Consider the following 18,865-nt stretch of genomic DNA (forward strand, 5'->3'; position numbering starts at 1 on the left):
TCTTGAGTGCAAATTGATTGCTGCATTGGTTATCTAACATCAAAGACTGCATTTTTTGACTAATTAATTGGCTGCAAAGGACATCCTTTTGGATATAAACAGAGTTATATAAGTGAAAGTTTTTCTGTGTTTGTTAGTTGCACCCTTCTTTCTCTTGTTTTCTCTACCAGTAACTCACAAATAAATGCCTTATCTCCGCTGTTACATCACTGGCAGCCTCCATTGTTAAACATGGTACCCCTGTCCTCTGAGACTTTATCACTAACTCCCCCCAGACTTACCACCTTCCTGTCTGCTTTTGCAAGCCTTTTCCAACTGTGCTTTTGAGTCTTTGCTGCAACCTTTCTATTCCAATTCCCCACCATTAGAGAGGGACATTCTCACTCTGCAGCTTTGCAATATAAAAATGTAAAATTGTTTTGCTTAAAATTAGGATTATGGGCTCATAATTGTTTGATGAAAATGGCTAAAAAAGCAAAGAAAAATGGTTTACTTTTGCAAGTTTAGCTTTGAACTTTTCTCCTGTAATTAAGTCGAAAATGTGCAGACAATTCCCAATGAAAATTCTTGGCATACTGCAGAAGAAAATGGTGCACGGTTTTACTATTGTGCAAATAAATTTAAAATTACAATCAGTCAAGCTAAGTGATAATTTTAATCACTCATTGAGTAAGGTAAGATTTAGGTGCCCTTCATAAAATTTAAGTTATTTTAATGGCTTATTGTATTATTATGAAGTTTAAAATCTGTGCTTTATCAGTGTGGGAGCTTTGGTTCTGTGCTTTAGCTTGGAAAGGAATTGCTTCAGGGCACAGGTACAAATTCCAACAGAGACCAGGAACTCTTGGTATTCACAGTGTACTGAATTTGCTAAACTCTCCACCTCGGCGTTCAAGGTTGGTATTTGGTTTTAGTTGTACACTGTATTTCTAGTTAAGGACAGGCAGATCCACTCTCCTCTTGTTTATATATGGTGGTTGGGAGAATGCATGTGTTTGTCTGTTGATGGAGTTTGATGCGTCTGTGGGAGACCCTCACAGACATCTCAGAAATGGATCGTGGGATTGTGATCTCCTGTTTCTGAGCAGTTGTTGCTTCAGTAGAAAGTAAATTCCTACCTGAGACATTGGGTCAAATGGTCACTCGATTAAGATGATGATCTCATTGCCTTCAGACAAAGCACCCCCCAAGGGACTGATTTCTTCTGAAAAGAACAGCTTCAGCTCTTTATAGTTTAATTAATACCATGAAGGAACATTGCTTCTCAACTGTGTTAATTCAGCCCAACATGTGGGAATTGATTCCAGTTTACAGCTCTGCAGCAAGCTGTTCTGCCCAACTGGTGTGTACTGGCATTTTTGTTCCACACACAGCACCTGTCACCCTGCCTCATCTTTTTCAGTCATCATGACACTACTGTTTCCTAAGGTGGCAGACGATGGTGAAGTTCCAATACCACACTGAGTAAACCAGAGGCCCAGACTAATGCTCTGGAGTCATGAGTTCAAATCCCACTACAGAGGCTGATGAAAGATGAATTTAAGCAATAAAATGTGGAATATAAAGCTAGTCTCAGGAATGTTGCCTGCAACAACTGTTATCAATAATTGTGAAAACTTGTCTGGCTCACTCACTGATGCCCTTTACCTAGTTTACCAGTGTGACGGCAGTGTGGTTGAATCTGAACTGTCTTCAGAAATGGCCCAGCCAGCTCCTTAGGTCGAGGACAATTGGGGATGGATAATAAATGCACATGAGCCCATGTCCCATGAAGTTTTAAAAACTCACGTGTCCGACTTGAGTATACTCGTATGACAGTGAGTTCCATATTTTAACAATACCCTGAGTGAAGGAAGTTGGAAATGTGGCCAGCTACCACCAACTTTAAAAAACAGCAAATCTGTCAGGTTTCTAGCACCACTTTTTCCTACTCTTGTCTATACAATCACAGCCACAAGCTGGTTTGAAAATTGCAATTATAATACCAATCACTTCATCTGTTGTTTCCAATGTAAGAACAACACTTAAAAGAACTGAAAGGGAAGTGTTCACCCTTTCTTTTGAATGGAACGGGACATGACAGTAAAGCATGAAGTTTCTTCTTGATGGATCAAAACATCACTGTCTTCTCTCCATTTTTCCCCAATTCCTAAGGATGGTAGAATGCCGTATCACAGAACGGGACCAGTTGACGGTGCCTGTGTCTGCTCATTGAAGGGCCTGACCCATCGGTTTTTGAACAAAAAGTGAAGGAAACTATTACTACAAGACTGAACAGTCTTGATTTTTTTGCTCTTCTCCCTTTAAGAAAGCATCGTATCTTAGAGGTGGCCTGGTAGAAGTCATTAAAATTAAGAAGATGCTTGATAGGTTTGGCGTAGAGGTGATGATTCCACTTGAGGAGTTTAGAATTAGTGGTAGTAAATCTCAAACAATTACTAATAAATCAGACAGGGAGTTTAAGAACAATTCTTTATTCAAGGAGAGGTGAGAACGTGAAACTTGTTACTGGATGTAGTAGTTAAGGTAGTAGGTGCATTAAACGGAAAACACAATTTGACATGACAGGGAAACGATTAGAACAGGGTGAGAGGATGTAGTGTGGGAAAAGGACTGGCTCTGTGCTGAAAATTCTGGATAAGTAATCCGTTTTGTTTTGTTGTCGCCACTGTTTTTCTGATCAGTTTTGTTTTCCATGCCCAGAATAATGATATTAAACAAAATATGCTTAAACCCTTTCTATTGATCTATCTTAAATTCGTGAGATGTAGCTACTGACGAGAGGAAATTTTCCCCATTCATCTTACCAAAGCCCTTCACTATTGACTAACACAACATAATAAGTGGTTGGGCAGATAGTATTGAGGAAGCAGAAAGGCTTCAGAAGGTCGTGGGGGACGCGAGGAGAGTGGCAAAGGAGTGGCTGGTGGAAAACAACGTGGGGAAAGTGGAAGGTAATTCACTTTGGTAGGAACAATAGTGGTACATTGTTTTCTAAACTTGGAAAGGCTTCAGAAATCTGAAGCACAAGGAGACATTGAAGTACTAGTTCAGGATTCTCTTAAGATTAACATGCAAGTTCAACTGACAGAAAAGCAAATGCAATGTTAGCATTCATTCCAAAAGAGCTTGAATACAAGAGCAGAGACTCACTACTGCGGCCATATATGGCTCTGGTCAGATTGCACCTGGAATATTGTGAGCAGTTTGAGCACTGTATCTGAGGAAGGATATGCTGGCCTTGGAGGTGGTCAGAAGAGCTTAACAAGAATGATCTTGGGGATGATGGAGTTGTCATCTGAGGAGTGGTTAAGGACTCTGGGTCTGAACTCCGTGGAGTTCAGAAGGGTGAGGGGAGAATCCGTTTGAAACTTACAGAATGATGTGAGGACTGGATAGATTGGATGTGAAAAAGATGTTTCCATTAGTAGGAGGTACTAGGGCTTGAGGACACAGCCTCAGTGAAAAGACGACACTTTAGAATTCGTTGAGGAAGAATTCCTTCAGCCAGACCGTGGTGAATCTGTGGAACTCATTGCCGCAGATGGCTGTGGAGGCCAAGTCATTGAGTGTATTTAAGACAGATAGGTTCTCAATTAGTAATGAGATCAAGAGTTACAAGGAGAAGGCAGGAGAATATGGTTGAGAAACATTTCAGCCATGGTCAAATGGTGGAGAAGGCTCGAGAGGCCAAATGACCTCATTTTGCTGTACCTTATGGTCTTTTATTGGGGTTGGCGGTGGTGACTAACTTGCTCTCTGCAAAAATGGATTTCTGATATGGATCTTAATGAAGCCATACACATCCAAATTGCAGTTGTGTTTGAAGTTCCATGACTACAGACAGGTTACCCAGGGTCACCGAGACCCATCAACTAAAGGACCAAGAAATGAGGAATGGCTGGATTCAAATGTTGTGAATGTCTGAGGGAACAGGACAATTTGCCTGGTAACCCCTGCAGTTGTCTGACCCTCCCCCTGTTCCACCACTGCCACCACCCCACTGCCCCCTCCACCTGCCTCTAGCAAACCTGTTTCTCACACACTGAAGTCAGATCCTTGTAAGCTACTTTAACACCTTCTCTTTCAGCGTGCGCTTCCCCCCGCTCCCCTAATCTCGCCATTCTCCCTCCTCACCACTCTCCGCCTGTGGCCTGAATTGTAGCAGTCATTCCTGCCCAGCAGATTGTCTGCCAGTCACCCTCTCACACTGGCTGCTGACCAGCAAGCAAAAATGTTAAACGGATCTAGCCGTTAACTTTGGCATTTCCTAACTTTTCAGCAAATATTGGGGCCAAAAGTCAGAAAAGGAAAAATGAGAAAGAACAGCAATTTGTGAGTAATTTGCATTGTTATGTGAGATTATTAAGTAATGTTTACAAGCAGGCAAGAAAAATGAGAGTCAGAACTAATAATGTTTGAAAACAGTTAATCAGTTCATCAGGGCCTGAAAGAGAACTTGCAGATTAAAATTTCAGGTGTAACTGTTTATTAGAACAGAAGATAAAAGATTGGAAACTATTTGTTCCTGATTGAGTGTTCTCGTGACCAGAATGATTGAGATTCTAATCTTGATATGGTAATACTCCAGATTAGAACACAGCTACAGCCACACAAGGAGTCATTTGGCCTTTACTTTTTTTGACCAAGTAAGTTCTCTGGAAAAAATGCCCTGTTCCAGGAATTTTGGCGCAATGACTGCAGTCAGGCAGCATCTTGATTTTCAATTTTCTCATCTTACTGATATGAGACAGTAACTGTCGGAGAAGAAATCGCTTTCTCTTTGTCTGTCTATTTAGGCTCAGTTTGACTGTGTCTGACAGGTTGTAGGGTAGCAATTGTCTGCCGGGTTCTGCAAATCTTCACCGAAGTGTTTTTTTGATCTGAATTCTGTATTGTCTTTGCGAAAATGGCAACGCCCTTGGATCAAGACTGTTGCAATTTAGATGAGCATAACTTTTATTGTACATGTGTGAGCTTGCGATAAGTTACACAGAACAGAATGGCTTTGGTTCATATTACTGACTACTTTGTATTGCACTGTTTTATCATTTGGGGAGTTCAGGAGAACAGTAAGTGTAGGCATCAGTCTCCCCACTAAAGGGAACAAAACCATTAAAATCTTCACTACACTGAGACTGAGGCACCAGGTGACCTGCTTAAACTCAACATTGCAAACAGTTAATAATTTGAACAAGCTAGCTCTTGGTTAAAGGCACAGGGCTCCAAGAAATATGTATGCTTAATATTAAACAGGAGCAGAAAATAATCAAAAAGCTAGTGGAAAATTAACTGCTTTAAAAGGATTAAAAAAAGGAAGTTTGACAACTTCACAAAACCCTTGTCCCATCCTGAGCACTGTCCCTTAGAATGTAATTGGCTTGGAAAGGAGTACACTGTGGATTCCTCTGTACGTTACCAAGTCTCTGAAGAATTAGTTTGAGGAGCGATTACACAAATTCCCTGAAACTGAAGATTAATTTAGAAGGCAAGTAGAGGTTCAATTAAGATTTTTAGGTTTTTGAAAGAATTAATAGAACAGGAGGATTTTTTTCCCCATGACGACAACAGAACATAACCGTAATTTCAAAAGCAGGCCATTTTAGAGTAATATGGATAACTCTCTCTCAAATAATTCCAAAAGTGTGAAGCTCTGTGTAGTGACAAGCTGTCGATGCCACCTCAAGTAGTACTTCCAATCTCACGTAGATCTTCAGATGTTAAGGCAGGCATTTGGAGTTAAAACACAGATCAACCATGGTGATACTGAAAGTGAGGGACTCAATGGAGTGCAACTATTTGTGTGTAGGTGAATGTTGTCCAAATGGATCCATCAATGAATAGACGAATCAGACGCAGGACGAGACCATTTCGAGCCCTCTCCCCAACAAACTTCGCCATGCAATAAGGTTGTGATTTCTATTCCATATTTCTGCCTACCTCTAATAACCATTGTCTGCCTTGTCAGTTAAAATTCCATCCACCTCTCCCGTAAAGATGTTCAGTAACCCTGTTGTCTTCACTCTTTGGAAGAGAGTTCCAAAGACTTACGACCCTGTCAGAGGGGGAAAAAAATGGTATTCCACATCTTGCACATCTCCAACTTCAGTGGGAAGTCCCTGCTCTTTTAAACTCTGTGTACTAGTTCTAGACTCTCCCAAATGGGGAAACATCTTTGCAGCATCCACCTTGCAAGCCCCTCAGGAACTTGAATGTTTCAGTAAGATTACCTGTCATTCTAAAGCCTTAATGGGAAAAAAAAGGACCACCCTGTTCAAACTTTCCTTATAAAGATACAGGCAATAAGTACAGCCATTTCAATGTTACTTGTGATATGTACACAAAGTCTTTACTATTCATCAGCTTGCAAGGCCTTTTTAAAAATGAAGACTATGCTTTGTTCTTTGTCCATCTAGCTTTCCATGAAGTTTCAGTTTATCCGAAGAAGGAGCTCCCGTTCTTCATCTTGTTCACAGCAGGACTGTGTTCATTCACTGCGATGTTGGCGCTCCTCACACATCAGTTTCCAGAACTCATGGGCGTTTTTGCTAAGGCTGTAAGTATTGCCAGTGAAATTTCCAGGTGCTCGCTTGTGAGCCTACTCTGTTTCTCTGTTTTTGTAAGCAGCACATAAAAAACTAAAAGGCTAAGACTTTGATCAATGCCTCAAACTGAAATTGAAAAACGCATCTATGCATTTTATGGTGGGTAGTGGGGGTAAATGTTCAGACTGATGGATTTTAGTTTTTTGGATCAGGAAGTGGTCAATCAGTCACTTGATCCTGTTCTCATTACTTGATGAGATCATAGCCATTCAATACCTTAACTCCATGGGGCTGTCTTCGTTCTATAACAAGTTATCCTCTTGTCTAGCAAAAATCTGCCCATCTCTGATTTAAAAATTATGTCACCTTTGCTCTAGATGGTTTCTCCTGGAGCATTGCCAACTGTAGTTTTCTTATTGAAATCTTTGCTATCTTTTTCACAAATCAGCAGCTCTCCCCAGGATAATAAACAGAGTAATTGCCATTAATTTCTTCTGGAACTAACTTATGTTTCAACAAAATTTCTCTTTTGCTTCAAATTTTATCTTGAGAGGCTGTTTCTCTGATTTGGAGAGTCAAGAGCTCTGGAATCATAGTCTTAGGATCATCCATTCAGGAGCTCAGATAAGGAAAAGTTTCTTCTCTCAGGGATTCTGAAGCTTTGGAATGCTGTACTTTAGAAAGTTCTGGGTGCTGAGTTAGTGAGCACGCTTAAGATTGACATTAGACCATGAGAAATAGGAACTGGAGTAGGCCATTCAATTCCCTATCCACTTCACCATTCAGTCAGATCATGTCTGATCTGACACCCTTGCATCCTGTTTCCTATCCTTTCCCATAACCCTTGATTCCCATACTTATGAAGAATTTGTCTGTTTCATCCTTGAATATACAGAAGGATGTTAATGGATCGTTTGGCAACTAAGGGAATCTAGAGGGAGCCAATAGCGATGTGGATATTTTAAAGAAAATATACTTGTAAGACATGAACATCGCCAGCATTTATTGCCTGTCCTGAGTTATCCTTGAGCAGGTGGTGATAAGCTGCCTCCCTGGACCTGCTGCAGTCCACGTGCTGTAGATTGACCCACAATGCATTTAGAGAGAGAATTCCAGGATTTGAACCCAGCAACAATGAAAGAGCAGCAATATATTTCCAAGTCATGGTGATGAGTGGCTTGGAGGGGAACTTGCAGGTGGTGGTGTTGTCATGCAAGTGTTGCCCTTGTCCTTCTAGACAAAAGTGATCATGGGTTTGGAAGGTGATGGCAAAGAATCTTTGAATTTCTGCAATGTATCTAATCGTTAGTTGACACTGCTGCTACTGACCATCAGCGGTGGAGGGAGTGAAAACTTGTGGATATGGTGCTAATCAATCAGGCTGCTTTGAACTGGATGGTGTCAAGCTTCTTGGAGTGTTTTTAGGGCAAGTGGGGAGTTTTCCAACACCCCTGACTTGTACCTGGTGGACAGGCTTTGGGGAGTCAAGAGAGAGTTACTTGTTGCAGTATTCTTAGCTTCAGGCCTGATTTTGTAAGCACTGTGTTTATGTGGAGAGTCCAGTTGAGTTTCTAATCAGTGGTAACCCCATGTTGATAGTGGGGTTTCAGTGATGGTAACACTATTCAATGTCAAGAGTGGGGTTAGATTGTCTATTTGAAATGGTCATTGTCTGGCATTTGTGTAGTGTGAAGGTTACTTGCCATTTGACAGCCCAAGACTGGATATTACCCGGGATTTGTTGCAGTTGAACATGAACTGCTTGAACATCTGAGGAGTCACAAATGGTGCTGAACATTGTGCAGTCATTGGCATGACATTCTGACCTTATGGAAGGAAGGATATTGATGAAGCATCTGAAGATGATTAGGTTTAGTGTTCTACCCTGAGCTACTCCTGCAGTGACTCCCTGGAGCTGAGATGACTGACCTTAGAGAGCCACAACTGTCTTCTGATGTATCAGGTATGACTCCAGACAGCAGAGAGTTTTCCCCCCGAAACATACTGATGCCACACTCAGTCAAGTGCAGTGTTGATGTCAAGGGCTGTCACTTTCACCTCACCACTGCAACCTGCCTCTCTTTTTGTCTATGTTTGAACCAAGCCTGCAATGAGGCCAGGAGCTGAGTGGCCCTGACAGAACCCAAACTGGGCATTGCTGAGCAGGTTCTGCTTGATAGCACTGTTGATGACACCATCACTTATGACGAAGAGTAGACTGAAATGGTAATTGGCCAGATTGGATTTGTTCTGCTTTTTGTGTACAGCACATAACCTAGGCAATTTTCAATATTGTTGAGTAGATGCCAATGTTGTAACTGTACAGGAAGAGCTTGGCTAGGGGAGCAGAAGGTCTGGAGCACCAATGGCACACAGCTGCGCTATTGCTGGAATGTTTTCAGGTCCCATAGCCTTTGCAGTATTCACTGCCTCCAACCATTTCTTAATATCATGTAGAGTGAATCAAATTGGCTGAAGACTAGTTTCTGTAATGCTCGAGACCACTGGAGAAGTCTGAGATGGAGCATTCGCATGGCAGTACGGGCAGCAGATTGCTGCAAATATTTTAGCCTTATCTTTTGCACTGATGTGCTGGGCTGTTTTTATTTTTGAGCGTGGGGATATTTGTGGATCGTCCTCCTCCAGTGAGTTGTTTAATTGTCCGCCACCATTCTCGACTGGTTGCGGCAGGACTGCAGAACTTAGATTTGATCCATTGGTTGTTGGATTACATAGCTCTGTCTGTCACTGACTGGTTATGCTGTTTGCCATGCAAGGAGTCCTTTGGCAGCTTCACCAAATTGACACTTCACTTTTGGGTATGTCTGTTGCTGCTCCTGGCATTTCCTCCTGCTCTTGATCCAGGGTTGATCCCCAGGCTTGATAATAATGGTTGATTGGGGGATGCACTGGGCCATGAGGTTACAGACTGTACTGGACTACAATTCTGCTGCTGCTGATGGCCCACAGCATCTTATGGATGCTCAGTTGCTGGATGTGTTTGAAGCCTGACCCATTTAGCACAGTGATAGTGCCACACAACAAAACGGAAATTACTCTCAATGTGAAGTTAGGACTCTGTTTCCACAAGGAATATGCAGCAGTTACTCTCACAGATACTGTCATGGGCAGATGTTTCTACAGCTGGCAGATTGGTAAGGATGAGATCAAGTATGTTTTTCCCTCTTGTTGGTTCCCTCACCACCTGCCCCAGACCCAGTCTAGCAGCTATGTCCTTTAGGACCTGACCAGCTTGATCAGTAGGGCTGCTGCCAAGCCACCCTTGGTGGTAGACATTTGAAATCCTCCCACCCAGAGTACGTTTTGTGCCCTTGCCATCCTCAATGCTTCCTTCAAGTGTTGTTCAACATGGAAGAGTACTGATTTGTCAGCTGAGGCAGCATGGTATATGATAATCAGTAAGTTTTTTTACCCATATTTAACATGATACCATGAGACTTCACGGAGTCTAGAGTCAATGTTGAGGACTCCGAGAGCAATTCCCTGCTGAATGTATGTCACTGTGCTGCTACCTCTGCTGGGTGGTCCTGCTGATGGGACAGGCTGAACCTGACCTGACCCTGTGGCAAAGAAGGGAAGGGAGGAGAATAGGAGAGCAATTGTAGTTGGGGCTTCAGTAGTAAGAGGCACAGACAGGTAGTTCTCTGGATGCAAACGAGATGAAAGGATGGTGTGTTGCCTCCTGGGTATAGGTGGTCTGATTGGCAAGTTGGCAGATGACACGAAGATTGGTGGAGTAGCAGATAATGAAGGGGACTGTCAGAGATTACAGCAGAATATAGATAGACTGGAGAGTTGGACAGATAAAAGGCAGATGGAGCTCAATCTGGGCAAATGCGAGGTGTTGCATTTTGGAAGATCTAATTCAAGAGCGAACTATATAGTAAAAGGAAAAGTCTTGGGGAACATTGATGTACAGAGAGATCTTGGTGTTCAGATCCATTGTTCGCTGAAGGTGGCAACGCAGGTCAATAGAGTGGTCAAGAAGGCATACGGCATGCTTTCCTTCATCGTATGGGATATTGAGTACAAGAGTTGGAAGGTCATGTTGCAGTTGTATAAGACTTTGGTTTGGCCACATTTAGAGTAGAAAAAGGACTGAGAATGTGAAAAACGAGTACAGGGAGTTAGGTTGGAAGCTGAAATCCAGGACAAACAGGGTAGCTATCTCTGGATTACTACCAGTGCCATGTGATAAAGAGCTAAGAAGTAGGGAGAGAGTGCAGCTATACACGTGGCTACAGGGCTGGTGTAGGAAGGAGGGCTTCCATTATGTGGATAATTAGGGCACATTCGGGGGAAGGTGGGACCTGTACAGTAAGGACGGGATGCACCTGAACCGGAAGGGCACAAATATCCTGGGAGTAAGGTTTGCTAGAGCTGTACGAGATGGTTTAAACTAGTTTGGCAGGGGATGGGAAACCGGAATTATAATTCAGAAGGTGAGGTGTTTGGCCTTCCAACAGACATAACAAGGAGCGAGGTGGTTTATAAAGAAATGCGGTCGATGGAGCGTAATTGCAGATACCGAGATGGTTTGAGGTGTGTATACTTCAATGATAGAAGTACCAGAAATAAAGCGGATGAACTTGGAGCATGGGTCAGTATTTGGAACTGCGGTTAGGGAGAGTAAGGTGCAGAAGTCATAGGATTGTAGTCATGGGTTACTTCAACTTTCCAAATATTGATTTGAAACGTTTTAGTTGTAATAGTTTAGATGGAGCAGATTTTGTCCAGTGCGTCAGGAAGGATTCCTGACACAGTACATAGATAGACCAACACGAGGAGAGGCCACTTCGGATTTGGTGCTTGGCAACGAACCGGGCCAAGTGTTAGACCTGTTGGTAGGAGAGCATTTTGGCAGTAGTGATCATAACTGTTACTTTCACGATAGTCATGGATAAGGATAGGTACGTACAGCAGGGTCAAGTTTATAATTGGGGGAAGGGTAATTACAATTTGGTTAGTCAAGAACTAGGTAACATAAATTGGGAACAGATGCAGTTAGAGAATAGCACCACAGAAACATGGAGATTGTTTAAGAAATGCATACTACATGTGTTCGATATGCTTGTCCCGAGCAAGCAGAGAAGATGTGGTTGGTGAGGGAGCCATGGTTCTCGAGAGAGAGGTCGAACAACTGGTTAGGAGGAAGAAGGAGGCTTATGTAAGGTTTGGGAGAGAGGAATGGAAAAGGCTCTAAAGGGATGCAAGTTATTCAGGAAGGAGCTGAAGAAAGGGCTTAGGAGAGCTCTGAGGGGGTATGAGAAAACCTTGGCAGATAGGATCAAGGAAAACTCCAAGGCTTTGTAAAAGTATGTGCAGAACAAGAGAATGACTAGAGAAAGGGTAGGGCTGCTCAAGGATTGTAAAGGGAATTTGTGCATAGAGACTAAAGAGATAGGAGAGGTCTTTAATGAATACTTTTCTTCAGTATTCACAACTGAGACAGACCTAGTTGTAGAGGAGGACATTGTGAAACAGGCAGGTAAGTTAGAGGATGTTGATGTTAGTAAAGATGAAGTTCTAGGAATTCTGGGGAAGTTGAAGATCAATAAGTCCCCCGGGCCTGATGGATTTTATCCAAGGATTCTATGGGAAGTGAGGAACGAGATTGTGGGGCCTTTGGCGATGATCTTTTCGCCCTCACTGTCCACTGGTAGAGTGCTGGAAGGTTGGAAGAGGCAAACATCATTCCCTTGTTTAGAAACGGGTACAGGGATAACCTCAGAAATTACAGGGCAGTTAGTCTTACGTCACTGGTGGGCAAATTATTGAAAAGGGCTCTGAGAGACAGGATTTATGATCATTTGGAAAGGCACAGTTTGATTCGTGATAGTCAGCCTGGATTTGTGAGGGGTAGATCATGTCTCACAAACCTTATTGAATTCTTTGAAGAGGTGACCAAACACAAGGATGAAGGTAGAGCAGTGGATGTGGTGTACATGAATTAAAGTGTTTGATAAGGTTCCCCGTGATAGGCTCCTGCAGAAGGTAAGGAGGCATGGGATAGGGAGAAATGTGGCAGATTGGATTCAGAATTGGCTGACCCTTAGAAGTCAAAGGGTGGTAGTGGATGGAAAATATTGAACATGGTGCTCAGTTACGAGTGGTGTACCACAAGGATCTGTCCTCGGCCCTCTTCAATTTGTGATTTTTGTAAATGATTGGGACAAAGGAGTGGAAGGGAGGATTAGCAAGTTCACAGACAATGCGAAGCTGGATCACCTTGTGGTTAGTGCGGAGAGCTGTTTTAGATTACAGAGGGCCTTTGATAGAATGCAGAGCTGGGCTGAGAAGTGGCAGATGGATTTTAACCCTACAAAGTGTGAGGTGATTCATTTTGGAAGGACAAACTTGAAAGCAGAAGATGGGGTTAACGGAAGGATTTTTGGCTTGGCAGTGTGGAGGAGCTGAGGGATCTTGGGATTCATGTTCACAGTTCCCTGAAAGCTGCCACCCAGGTGGATGGAGTTGTTAAGAAGGCTTATGGCGTGTTAGCTTTCATTAATAGAGGGATTGAGTTCAAGAGCCGTGAAGTTATGCTTCAGCTATACATAAGCTTGGTTCAGCCACATCCGGAATATTGTGTCCAGTTCTGGTCACCTCATGCCAGGAAAGATGTGGAAGCATTAGAAAAGGTGCAGAGGAGATTTACCAGGATGTGGCCTGGAATGGAGGGAAGGTCTCACGCGGAAAAGTTGAGAGAGTTAGGGCTTTTCTGTTTAGAATGATGAAGGATGAGAGGTGACTTGATAGAGGTGTATAAGATCACCAGAGGTATAGGTAGAGTAGACAGCCAAAGACATTTTCCTAGGGTGGAGGTAGCTTTTACGAGGGGACATAATTTTAAAGTGAGTGGAGGTAGATATTGGGGAGACATCAGAGGTAGGTTCTTTACTCAGAGAGTGGTAGGGGTGTGGAATGCATTGTTGGAGAGGCTAGTGGAGTCCACCTCGTTCAGGGCATGGAAGCAGCTATTAGATAGGCATTTGGATGATAGTATAAGGTAGCGGTGGAGGTTAGATAGACCTTAGGTCAAGGGTAAAAATTCGGCACAACACTGTGGGCCAAAGGGCCTGTACTGTTCTTTGTTCTATGCTCTATATCCAAGGATGGTGATGGTAGTGTCTGGCACATTGTCTGTAAGGTATGATTCCATGAGCATGACAATGTTAGGCTATTGCTGAACTACTCTATTAGACAGCTGTCCCTAGTTTCGGCAGCAACTCCCAGATGTTAGGAAAGAGGACTTTGTAGGATCGACAAGGCTGTTTCTGCCTTTATCGTTTCTGGTACCTAGGGTGATGTCAGGTGATCTGTCCATTTTCATTCCTGCCTTGAGATTTGATTGATACAACTGACGAGGCTATTTGAGAAGGCAGTTGAGAGTCAACCACAATGCTGTATGTGTGGACTTGTATGTTGGCCAGACCAGGTGAGAATGGCAGATTTTCTTCCTTGAAACGCTTTAGGGTTTGATGTAGAAAATGAGCCATGATTCTGTTGACTGGGAGAATAGGCTCCAGAAGCTTCATGGCTAACTGCTGCATCTTTTTTTTCATTAATACACATGATCGATCTTCTTAATATCGGACCTTGTTTAGACCTATATCTATTAAGGAAATTAATTTAACAAAAACTGAACAGGGAAATAACAGTCATGCATTCGATTTGTGAATATGATGATAGTGGAACCCTTTCTGAATAGCTCCATGAAAGGAAAACGATAAAAGGATGTAATCTAAATGTTTAAGCTGGCTTTTTATAAAGAATGTTTATATACACAGCTTTCTTGAATTTTTAACCATTATGGTGGCTGTATCTGATCTGAACTATATGTTGGAAGCTCCAGACCATCTCAACAGCTCTGGCTCTTTAACTATCCGCATAAAAACAGTTAATACAATTCTTTGGATTTGAGAACTGTCGCCACATTAGAAAATAACACTCTGTCATATACATGGTTGCACAAATCACTGTCTGTGTTTATGCGAAAGCAGCTAGCCTTCTCTCAGAAGCTGGCAGACAGTTGATAAACCGTGTAGCATTTATGTTGAGGTAATCCTGGGACATAATTCCAAATGCAGTTAGTTTCTTCTCTTTTAAAATGTCTGTGACTGAATTAAAGGACCACTTCCTTGTCTGAATTCGTTTTTTCTAGTAGTTGGCTGAGTTGTTGCTTGCTGCTGTGATTATAAATGCAGATTCTTGCTTTACATAGTGTCTTTCATTACCTCAGGACACCTCCAAGCCCATGAACTTTTGGATTGTGGTCACAGTTTTAATAGAAATGAACAGGCTGCACAACCAGAACACAACAGGATCTTAAAAGCTGCAATGTAGTAAATAGTCAGATAACTTTCTCTTTTTTTTGTTTGAGAGTTAAACGTTGGCCAGGACAGTTGGGGAAGTCCACTGCACTTTATGGCCATGGCACTAAGCCTTGAAGTCTAGTCACTGCTGTAATCTAGGGTTTACTGTTCATAAAATTCCCCCAAGAAGCTTTGAAACAGACCAGCTTCATCCCCACAGTTGGCAGTAACAAGGGTCGTGATCTCTCGGGAATGTGGACTGGCATTGACTGTATTAATGAGCAAATTGACATGTATGTAACAATGAAACAGTAGTGCAGCAGGCCACTATACCAGTGCCCTTGCATAGAAAGCTGGAAGCCCCCACAATGAGAAGTGACTTTTCCCTACAGTAAGGAAATGCAGAACCAAGGGCATGTACCATTGGTTCTGGAATAGGATTGGTTTAAAGACGAGCAAAAGCAGAAGTTGCTGGAAAAGATCAGCAGGGCTGGCAGCATCTGCAAAAAAGAGACCAGAGTTAACGTTTCAGGTCCAGTGACACTTCCTTGGAACTCGGGGTTCGAAGGAAGGGTCGCCGGACCCAAAACGTTAACTCTGATCTCTTCTTTGCCGATGCTGCCAGACCTGCTGAGCTTTTCCAGCAACTTCTGTTTTTGCTCCTGGTTTAACAGCATCTGCAGTTCTTTTGGTTTTTATTTAGTTGAAAGACAAAACCAGAATGCATTTATGCACATGTTAAAGTGGAGTACTATGTCTGAAAGCTCTGCATGTCAGAACAATTTGGGTGTTAAAGAACAGTAAAGAGAAGGGAAGCAAGTTTTTCTATAATATTTAGTTGAAGATTTGAATGGAAAATAATTAAGTGGAATATAAAAGCTGCCATATAATCTTTGGGCCAAATGGCCCGTTTCTGAGCCATATATTGGATCAAGGTTTATGATATTATTCCTTTTTTTCTCCAATTACTTGTTAGCCATGCTCAGCGGGTAGCACTTGTGCCTGTGGATCAGAAGGTTGCGGGTTGAAGTTCTGTTCCAAAGCCTTGAGCACATAATCCCAGCTGACAGTTCAATGTTGTTACTAAGGGTCGAAGACTGGCTGAGAGGGAAAGATTGGAGGAAAGATTAAACTGAAGGTGAGGGTGAAACATCCTGTACATTATTTCCAAGTGACAGAATGGGGGCTTTTAAATATTCTCATGATTCACTGAGAGCAGAAAATAATGAAATCTGCAGAGGGTGTGTGGGCATGAGGCGGGAGGAGAAAGAGAAACAGCTTGTCCCCAAAAAGGCAAGTCGGGATCAGCCAACATAGCACAAATAAGCCCCTCACCGGAAGGAAATGGCTTCTTAAGTTGTCCATCTGATTAGATGGCAGTTCCTGGCAGCATCATAGCACACGCAGGACTGCTAGGTATGTCAGGAGCATTGGGCAGTGAAAAGAAGTATGTAGTTGAAGCTTTATTTTGTTAATCAAAACAAACCTTGTCATATTTTCAAGTGCGAACAAGCATTTTGGTGCCAGATAGCAGCAAGGTACCATTTCAGCTTGCTGGAAGTATGGATGATAGCAGTCAGATTTTGTCAGTCTCAGCCTGTTTGTAACATGCATTGGGTGTGTGAAATAAAGCAGAGGGACAGTGCCTGTGGGGCCGCTGGTAATTCTGTAATAAATCTTATTTTCTCAAAGATTGGTCGGGTGAGGGGGTGGGTGGAAGATAGTTAATGGCTAAGTCCCACAGTCCCAAAGAGAACAAGTTTGCAGGGTGGGGGGAAGAGGTTAGAGGAGAACTCTCTTGAATGTGCTGACTCTACTTGTTGACCAATGTGAAACTAACCAGAGCAGCGTCAGGAACCAGATCCATGTAACTTTCCCCTTGCCTTCAGCACTGGTTCGTTGTGTGGACGAAACCAATTCTACTCATGCTGTAGTGCAAAATAATTGCTGTATCTCTGCACAGTTTGGGTCAAGGCCTCATATGATTAACGGGGAAAACACAGGGCTTTTATTTGCTATCTGCCATTAGGGATTAGATTTTTATCAAAATTAGACAGTAAGTGTAAGAAATGCTCTGCATGAAAATAGTGGGTCAGGAGATGAGAACTGAATAATTTAAATGAGGCCATCTGTGTTTTATAACTATGAATTCCACCCATCGGGAAAATTTACAATGATAGATAGTAGTATTGTTCCAGTTATAATTGTTCTGTGTCTACTTACTATCCCTTATTTTAAAGGAATGAAATCTTCCACCTGCCAATCTGAAGTTTCATTTCTAGTCTTAACTGGTTATAAATCTTTGCAGTAAGTGCTACTTTCAGTGGCCATTCTATCAAGAGCAACTTGCAAATCCAGAACTGGCACAATGCACTGAATTGCTGCCTCCTGCGCTGTATTATTCCTGGGTTGGAGGAATAATATACTACTATATTTTCTCATCAACCCTGTTCAGAGGTGTTCTCACATGCCTCTAGAATAGGTCAGACTGGAACCTGGGCCTCCTGGCCCAGTGATAGGGGCACCACCCTGCCACGAGAGTCCTGGGTAATTGAATCCTCAAAGATGGGTAATTCATGACAGATGTCAAGCAGTAATAGTCTGGGCAAAGGCAGATTACATTCAAGAGAAACAGCTCAGAGCTGTGTTGGGAAGGCAGGAGAGTTGCTATTCTGCTGGGAAGAAATACAAGAAGTTCATTTAAGAGCTTTGTCATCAGTGGTCACAAAGTTATTAAACAAAAAGCTCAGTCTTTTTCCTCTTTAATTTTCACCCATTTCTTTGTATGGGCAAAAACCTACTTTACCAACATGGACAAAAATGTTGCAGTTTCTCCCCCAGATGCTTTGTTCACATACTGAGTCCAGTAGGGAAATAGGGTTATTGGACCCAATACACTGACTCAATTTTCTCTCTACAGATGGTGCCAGACCTCCTGAGTTTCTCCGGGTCTTTCTGTTTTTCAGATTTCCAGCATCGCATTTCTTTGTTTTTAAATTAATCTGTTGGTAACATTGAGACTTGACATAGACTGGAGTTTAATTGGCTGTGGGAAAGAGATAGGTTGGAAGCAGCAAATGTTATGGATGAAGCAAAAAGTGTTCTTGGTAATAGAGCAGTCATGAGGAAAGCGTGCTCAACTTTTATATCCGGAATCTTCAGCACAGAACCAACTGGTTTGCAATACTCCCTCAGTGTGCACGTTATCAAATTCCGAAAGTCAGCACATCAGTATACCAGTTAGAGTGCACAGACTCAGCGGCTAGCTTGGAAGGAACGTTACTGGTCTGCATTACACATGTTGCCTCCTCCCATACTTCCATGTCTCAGCCTATGGTATTCTGTTCTCCCTCGTATTCTTTTAACTTTCCTTAAAAGCATTTAAACTACACACCTCTGTGTTGCTAATGGAAACTCAATTACTGACTATGTTCAGGATATACATTGATAAATTTCTGGATACTAATGACATCAACAGATACCGGTAGCCGAGGAAAGTGGTATTGAGATGAGTGGTCAGCATCTATTCCTATGCCCGTACACTTTTTGTAACAAGTTTCCCAATCTCATTTCTGGGTAGAGACATTTTTTCCTGTTTGAATTCATCGCTGATCTAATCTGTGGCACCCAATTTTGGACTCCATACAAATGCAAACATCTTTTCATCAATTTCTTATTGAGCCGTTTCATCATATCTGGCTTATAATGACATATAACTAAGCATTTAATTATGTAAAGACAACATGTAGAAGTTCTACTCTGTTTAAAATCCTGAAGCTATTTTAAGTTGGAGCAGAGCTCTTACAGATCTCATTTAGCAGTTGAAATCTCTTTCGAGGACTTTGAAAATCAGTGTTGAATATAGATGTTAGAGAGAAGAAGGTTGAGAGGTGGCTTAATTGAGATATATAAAATTATCAGAGGGTTAGATAGGGTGGATAGGGAGAGCCTTCTTCCTAGGATGGTGACGGCGAGCACGAGGGG

The 18,865-nt window shown here is 42.3% G+C and overlaps 1 protein-coding gene across 4 annotated transcripts in view; it reads left to right on the plus strand.

Moving 5' to 3' along the window:
* Nucleotides 1-18,865, plus strand: part of LOC125462906 (suppressor of tumorigenicity 7 protein homolog) — a 160,393-nt gene that overhangs the window by 134,874 nt on the left and 6,654 nt on the right. For all 4 annotated transcript variants that reach the window (XM_048553402.2, XM_048553407.2, XM_048553404.2 and 1 more), the window contains one exon: nucleotides 6,417-6,556. In XM_048553402.2, coding sequence (XP_048409359.1) covers nucleotides 6,417-6,556 — 140 coding nt within the window. The remainder of the gene's footprint in view (nucleotides 1-6,416; nucleotides 6,557-18,865) is intronic.

This window comes from Stegostoma tigrinum, chromosome 21 (assembly GCF_030684315.1).
Source record: "Stegostoma tigrinum isolate sSteTig4 chromosome 21, sSteTig4.hap1, whole genome shotgun sequence".
NCBI classification, from domain to species: domain Eukaryota; kingdom Metazoa; phylum Chordata; class Chondrichthyes; order Orectolobiformes; family Stegostomatidae; genus Stegostoma; species Stegostoma tigrinum.